The sequence below is a fragment of the Galeopterus variegatus genome, unplaced genomic scaffold (genome assembly GCF_000696425.1).
Source record: "Galeopterus variegatus unplaced genomic scaffold, G_variegatus-3.0.2 Scaffold1970, whole genome shotgun sequence".
NCBI classification, from domain to species: domain Eukaryota; kingdom Metazoa; phylum Chordata; class Mammalia; order Dermoptera; family Cynocephalidae; genus Galeopterus; species Galeopterus variegatus.
The window spans coordinates 293,864-302,159 of NW_007728081.1; the positions used below are offsets into that span (position 1 = coordinate 293,864).

Below are 8,296 nucleotides of genomic sequence, written 5' to 3' on the forward strand. Positions count from 1 at the left end.
ATATGAAGTTATGCTCTTGTGATCTAGAGTTGTGGCATTGGTTGAGTAGTTGTCTTCAACCTTGAGTGTATGTGCATATGTGCATGTGTGCACACACATGCAAATTTTTAATAAAGATTTCTGGGACCTGTCTTGGATCTACTAATCAAAATATCCCCAGGATAGTAATTAAGAGCTGAAACCAGTGTGATTTAATGTCCCTGAACTTAGCCATTCTGTGATAAAGCACATGTGCCTGTTTTGTGCTAAATAATACTGGGATAAAGAAAATGTGGTATATATACACAATAGAATACTATACAGCCTTAAAAAAGAAGGAAGTCCTGTCATATGCAAAAACATGGATAAACCTGGAAGATACTGTGTTAAGTGAAGTAAGCCAGGCACAAAGAGACAAATACTATATGATCTCACTTACATGTGGGAAAAAAAGTCAGACTCATAGAAGCAGAGAGTAGAATAGTGGTTGCAGAAGCTGGTGGGAGCAGGAGGAGGGATGGGAAAAGGGAAGATATTAGTCAAAGGATACAAAGTTTCAGTTAGAGTGGAGGAATAAATTTTAGTGATCTATTGCACTGCATGGTGGCCACAGTTAATGTACTGTATATTGCGAAGTTGTTAATAATAGATTTTTAGTGTTCACACCATATAAAAATGTGCAATTGGTGAGGTGATAGATACGATAATTAGCTTGACTGGATCTTTCTGTAATGTATACATAGATCAAAATATCACATTTATGCTGTAAATATGCATAATTATTACTTGTCATTTAAAAATAAATTTTAAAAAATAAGATTTCTTTTGAAATATAGAGGGATTGAAGAGGAGAACCTACTTACTTCTAAAAGCCTCTAAGGAAAAAATTTTGTAATGAACATTTTTCTTCCACCAATATCCTCTTCACCCCCAAGGCCTTAATCAGATAAAATTCATAAGTGGCTTTGATAGTATTTCACAAAACTAGGGTGTTGATAGATAGACCCATGCCATTTAGACTAATCTTATGAAACCAGATTTTTATTGTGTGAAATATATAAAGGAGCCTTATTTGAGCCTCTAGAGAGATCTGTATAAAAATGAGCCTAGTTTTAACAAGATATTGATGAATTTGCAAAGCTTCATAGGACATTACAATGCCATATTCAAGGATTCTAGAAAGGTACTAATTAATATGACTCAGAAGATCAGAAAAGCTCTTCTCCCTTCCTGATCTATATGTGACAAGTCAGCAAATGTTGGGAAAAAAGATGTTGTGATATAGATAAATAAGAGAAATGTAAAATTGTATATGTTCAAATAGAGGGCCATGAAGGGGGTTCTTGTGGTGCTGACGGTGTTCTGTTTCTAGATCCTCTGCCCAGTTGCTACAGTGTGCGGAACATGTTAAAATTCACTGTGCACTTATGATGTGTGCTGTTTTCTCTATGTATGTTATACTTCAATAAAACGTTTTTTTTTGTTGGTTTTTTTTTTTTAATAAATTCAATGTGTTTAACCGAAATTGAACTGGTGCTTCTCGTAGGCCTGAAGGTTAAACAGAGGAGATATGAGAACGTGTATAGTAGCTCCTATCTCAAAAGAGAAGTTTAGAAAACATCCCTGGGGCCTACATAATTAGCAAAATAGTCAGGCTTTCTTGTCTCCTAAACTTGGAGTCTACAGAGTCAGTAGTGGAAAAAAGTCATAGGATAAGAACCAAAAGTACTTCAAGTATTTCTGGGCTTCTTCTTCCAGGAGACAATAGGACAAACCGGTCTAAACAAGTTTCAGAATTTTGTTGATAACCTTGAACCCTCCTACTACCCCCACCCCAACTCATGCTCAGTGGAGAGGCATCCAGCACTGTATTTAAGATCCGGAGTGCTCAAAGAGAAAGCTGGGCATTGATACACACTGCCCTGTTTAATAGCCACACTGCAACAGACAAGTTGTGTTTTTATCCTTCAGCTTTCTCATCTATGAATGGCAATAAACAGCACCCCCTGCATTCAGTTATGAGCATAAGATAGATGCAAGTAGATGTCTTAGCATAATGTCTGGAACATAAACCTCCTATATGCAGTACCTAAGATGTAAGATCTACTTCTAAGTAGATTAAATCAGCCAGGGAACCCTACATGATACCTAAAGAAAAATATTCTCACACGTTGAAGCTGATCTGGAATGTTTGGTCAGACATAACCTCTGTTACATAACAACAACAAAAGATCCCAGTTTTTCATGAAAGAACTTGGGCAGAGCCTGAGAAGACAGTAGAAAATTAATGGGGAAAAAATGGTTTTGCATTACTCACTCCAGAGTTTCCACATCAGAAGTCAATTCCCTTTGAAGGATGGTACTGCTGACAGACAGCCTTAGTTTATTCAACCTTTGACAGTGCATTAGGCAAAACGAGGAAACGCGGAGTTCTATGTTTCCCAAAATATCAAGGTCAGCTTCAAAGATGTGACCCAACATCTTCCTTACAAAGTCTTCCTCCTGAGTCTCATGTAAACAGCGAAAAAATTGTAGGACGTCAAATTGCATAGAGACAGTTTCAGGCTTATCTAGCTCTTCTCCCCATTCTAATAATTCCTCCATTATCCTGGGAGATAGTTTACAATGCAAAGTATTCTCCAATTCTCTTGCTAGGTCTTTTTTTAAAAGACCGAAGAAGAAAAGAACCAGTGGAGTCCAATAGAAGTTTCTGTCAACGAAGACAGCACTCAGTAGAATCTTCATCTCTTTAAGTTTTGTGGAACCATCAAGGGACCCTTCAGTTTCCTCTAGCACATAGAACATGGCTGCAAAGAACTCCTGGAAACTTGAGTGAGTGAAGGTAATGCAATCTTCACAGTCACTGACCTTTCGAAGAATATTGAACCTGAAGAGAGAATCAATAAAACGTGCTTCCAGGCACCTGTACCGGGTGTCCTCTTTTCTAAACGAGAAGGTCATAGACCACATCCCCTCTGCAGCCAGAGCACAGAGGACCCTCCATTGTCCCGGCCAGCTCTGCTCTGCCAATCTCACCTCTGCTGTTGAGAACAAGGTGGAGAAAAAATAGGCATACAGACTGGTGGTAGTCTGGGTGATTGGCTGGAGATCACAATGTCTTGCCTTCTGCTGCTTCAGACAGGAACATACAGCCCAGCACAACATGGGAGCACAGAAGGAATTAAAGACAGTTTCATTTTTTCTTATCTGACGCAAGATTTTCTTGGCTTTTTTGGGGTCACCAAAGTGCCTGACGAAATACTCTTCCTGGTTGTCCCCTTCAAACCCTGTGATTTCTACAAAACACGGATTCACTAATAGATTCTGAAGATCTTTCAAATTAAAGGTCCTGGTCGTGATAACTAAGGTGGCCAGAGGAACCAACTCTTTCTTTAACAAGCTGAGTAGGATTTTGGTCACTGGGAGTTTCTGATACCAGTCTGCACACGGCAGGTTGTCATCCAAGTTATAAGGGTGTAATTCAGGCATAGTCATTTCCTCAAAGCCATCAACAATGAACAGGAGCCTCTCGGGCTGAGACATGAACTCTTCAATGGGGGCCTGAAAGTCGGGCCAGTCGCAAGAAAGCAGGTCAGCAAAGGTGACCTCCTCCATGTCTTTCATCTTATGGCAGCTGAGATAGAAAACATAGGAGAACCTATGCTGAAAGAGAAGGCCATCTGCCCAATGCAACATGGCCTTCATAGCCAGGGTGGTCTTTCCCACCCCTGCCCTACCCTCCAAGACTATTGTCTGGGCCTGGGCTCCAGTCCCATTGGGATCCAGTATGTTCTTCAGTTCTTCATGTTCCTGCTCTGTTGTATTACGGAGATATATATGGTCTTCAGGCCAAGGGATATTGTCCCATATGGCCAGTATTTTAGCCCTCATTCTCTCTCTGTATTTTTTTCTGTGGCCTGAAGCAGAAGAGAAGCAAAAAACAAACCAAAACAAAAAACAAAACAAAACAATGGTCTGAATGAATTTCAGAGTTAGCAATGATTCAACAATGAAGTTCCTAATGTAAAGTCTTGAACAAGATAAACAATCTCTGCCTCCCAAGGTCTTACTTTTTCATGGGAATGGGGTGGCAAAAAGTAGCAAAAGGTAGAGGCAGTTCAATAGTTTGATAACATGTACAGATAAAAAAATACAGAATGACACAAGAGAGATTGAGAATGCCTTTAGAAGGGGGCAGAGAAGGGATCAGTAGAGGTTTTTGCACTGAGAGTTGACAGCTTAACCATGAGAAGAAGTCAGTCCATGATGTAGAAAAATATGCTTTCAAGCAGGTGGAAAGCAAGTGCAAATGTCCTGAGACAGGAGTGAGAACGTTCTAGAGTGACCAAGGCACCTGGTAGGGGGTAAACCCATGTGTGGGGAGGGGCGAGATGATGAATTCTTTGTTTTGAAAGGAAAGGAACAAGAAGCCATAATTTACATTTTTAAAAGTTCACTGTTCTGTGGATAATGTGTTATGGTACATTGGCACAAGAAAGAAGGCAGGGAGACCAGGTAGGAATCCACTACTGTCATCTAAGTGAAAACTGATAGTTAGTAGACTAGAATGTAGCACTAGAAATAAAATAAATGCTAACCACTATTCTACTGTCTACTTCTATGAGTTTGACTTTTTTAGATCCCACATAAACGTCACATCATGAGGCATTTGTTTTTCTGTGCCTGGCTTATTTCGCTTCACACAGTATCTTCCAGATTTATCCATGTTGCTGCAAATGACAAGATCTCCTCTTTTAAGGCTGAATAGTATTCCATTGTGTATATCTACCACATTTTCTTTAATCATTCATCCATTGATGGACACTTATGTTGATTCTATATCTTGTCTATTGTGAATAATGCTGCAATGATCATAGGAATGCAAATATCTCTTTGACATAGTCATTTCATTATGCTAAGTGAGATAATCCAGGCACAGAAAGATCTCAGGCACTGCAGGATCTCACTTATAAGTGGAATCTAAAAAAATAGAATGGTGGTTACCAGAACCTGGGGGGTTGTGGGGAAGAGGCAGGACAAGGAAAGAGAAGATGTGAGTCAAAGGATTCGAAAATTCATTAAACAGAAGAATGACTTGTAGTGATCTACCGCACAGCATGGAGACTATAGTTAATAATAATATACTGTATATTTAAAAATTCCTAAAAGAGATTTTAACTTTTTCTGCATTGTAATAATTTTTTANCTATATCTTGTCTATTGTGAATAATGCTGCAATGATCATAGGAATGCAAATATCTCTTTGATATAGTCATTTCATTATGCTAAGTGAAATAATCCAGGCACAGAAAAATCTCAGGCACTGCAGGATCTCACTTATAAGTGGAATCTAAAAGAATAGAATGGTGGTTACCAGAACCTGGGGGGTTGGGGAGAGGAGGCGGGACAAGGAAAGAGAAGATGTTAGTCAAAGGATTCAAAGTTTCATTGGTTTGACTTTTTTAGATCCCACATAAACGTCACATCATGAGGCATTTGTTTTTCTGTGCCTGGCTTATTTCGCTTCACACAGTATCTTCCAGATTTATTCATGTTGTTGCAAATGACAAGATCTCCTCTTTTAAGGCTGAATAGTATTCCATTGTGTATATCTACCACATTTTCTTTAATCATTCATCCATTGATGGACACTTATGTTGATTCTATATCTTGTCTATTGTGAATAATGCTGCAATGATCATAGGAATGCAAATATCTCTTTGACATAGTCATTTCATTATGCTAAGTGAGATAATCCAGGCACAGAAAGATCTCAGGCACTGCAGGATCTCACTTATAAGTGGAATCTAAAAAAATAGAATGGTGGTTACCAGAACCTGGGGGGTTGTGGGGAAGAGGCAGGACAAGGAAAGAGAAGATGTTAGTCAAAGGATTCAAAATTTCATTAAACAGAAGAATGACTTGTAGTGATCTACCGCACAGCATGGAGACTATAGTTAATAATAATATACTGTATATTTAAAAATTCCTAAAAGAGATTTTAACTTTTTCTGCATTGTAATAATTTTTTATTGAAATGTAATTGATTATACATATTTGTGGGGTATGGAGTTGAATATCAATACTTGTGTACAATGTGTGATGATCAAGACACAACCAGGCAAGCAACAGAGCCATCTGCCCAGGGTCCTGAGACAGACAGCACCACCGCTCCCATGCCCTCAGCACCACCACATGTTAGGATGTTCTTATTAGCCAGGGTGTTTCTTCGGGGTGTGTGACTTATCTGCTCACATCTTTCAAATTTCTGCTTAGATTTTTCTAATTCACTTTTAAGAGTTCTTCTTACATTAAGGATGTTAATCTTTGAGTATAAAATTTGTTCCTTATCAATTGACTTTAAATTTAATTTGAGATGTTTTCCTTCAATAAATACATAAATTAAATGTGTGATGATCAAATCAGGACAATTAGCATATTCATCATTACATCATAAAATGCAATCATTTATTTGCGTTGGGGACATCTTATCTCTTCTCTTGTAGATATTTGTTAACATGTAATAAATTAATGTTAATTATAGATGCCTAGCTCAACTGTACATCAATAGAATTTATTTTTCCTAACTAGCTGTTTTGTAAAAGAAATTTTAAACGTTCTCATCAAAAAGAAATGATAAGTATGTGAGGTGATGGATATGCTAATTAGCCTTATTTGATCATTCTGTGATGTATATATGTATGGAAACATCACATTGTACCTCACAAATATATACAATTATTATTTGTCAATCAAAAGTAAAATAAATTTTTTAAAAGATTTAGGGTATATATTGAGGGTAGAGCCAGTAGGACCACTAATGATTTATAACAGGGAGGTAGGGAGGTAAGGAAAATAGAGTGGTGCCTGCATTCTAGTTCTTAGATTGAATATCTGGGTGGATGATGATTCCATTTAGTGGAAAAGATGTATATACACACACACATTCCCCCATATCCCCGTAAAGAAAAGATGAGAATCAGGATCAAATACCTGTCTTCAGATTTTCTTCAAGTTTTAGAACCGAGATTTATGGCTTTGATTCTTAGTCAACGTTTAACTTTTTTGAACCTCAGTTCCCTTGTCTACAAGTTCCAAATAAGCAGGAAATAGTGGAAAAGCACTTTTCCTTTACCCACCAAAAGGGAAATATCATCTTCTGTTGACAGGGTCCTAGAGATTCATCATGGGCAACATTCTGTTCAGATTATCAAAGATCTCCAAAGTCTCTCAAATGTTCAATATTCTAGGGCTTTTCCTCACCTCCAAAAAAAGGCTATTGTTCTGGATTGAGCAAATTCCAATACTTGATCACTGAATCTTTAACAAATGGGTATTATGGACCAAAGTATTAAATAATATAGAACCTGCTCCTTCAGAATGGGTCCAGCCAACTCTCCCCTACTTGCCTCTATTTCTCTTCTGTGCAGCCAGAGTTTGGTGAAATCTAAAACTCCCTTGGATTCTCTCAGGTGTTGATTATATCAGATGTAATCTTACTGACCCCTATGATGTAATTAATCTGGGAATGAATTTTGCTACCTAGAGGTTTTAAAGCTGAACACAAAGGCACCATACCTAAATTCGAAAGAGAAAGAATTCATGAGGAAGAGTATTTGCCATCTATGTGACAGACCGAGAGGTTATTTCTACATGCAGTGTGTTCTTACTTGTAAATAAGAAGAGAATAAGCACCCAAAAGGAAAGCAGGGAGCAGGGTTGAACTGATATTTCAGAAGAAATAAAAAGGCTAAATGTAATTATGATTTCAACTTAGTAAAAGAATGACTGCAAACCGAATATTAAATCAAAGTAATATTTCTATCTATCTGTCAAATATTTGAAAGAATCTGTGTTGATAGCAGGACAGAAAAATAGACACCCAAAATATCATTAGGTATGTAATTTTATACTGCCTTTCAGAGGATCAATTTTACTATATCAGACTTTAGATTATGTATACTTTTCGGTCTAGGAGTTCTAGTTTAGAAATGTCGTCTATGGAAATACTTCCAGATATGCACAAAACGTCATGATGTTTATCAAAGTATTGTTTAATATTTAAAATAAAAACAACTGGAAGCCTAAATTTCTATCAACAAGAAGAGGTTAAATATAAACCATAAATTAGTCACACACTGGTATGTTACGTAGCAATCTAAAAAGTTGAGCTCATAGAAGTAGAGAGTAGAATTGTGGAGGGGGGATAGGAAGAGGTTGATTAATGGATACAAACTTACAGCTAGGGTGGTAACTGACTTCTAAGGAAGCCACTGACTCTCCCAGCCTCATCTGACCCTGATTTCAGAACAACCCC

General features: G+C 37.6%; 1 protein-coding gene across 1 annotated transcript in view; it reads right to left on the reverse strand.

Annotated features, from left to right (window-relative positions):
* The window catches only part of NLRP13 (NLR family, pyrin domain containing 13), a 25,942-nt gene that overhangs the window by 8,474 nt on the left and 9,172 nt on the right, over positions 1-8,296 (reverse strand). The window contains exon 3 of the mRNA XM_008579871.1: positions 2,297-3,896. Within this exon, the coding sequence (XP_008578093.1) occupies positions 2,297-3,896 (1,600 nt within the window). The remainder of the gene's footprint in view (positions 1-2,296; positions 3,897-8,296) is intronic.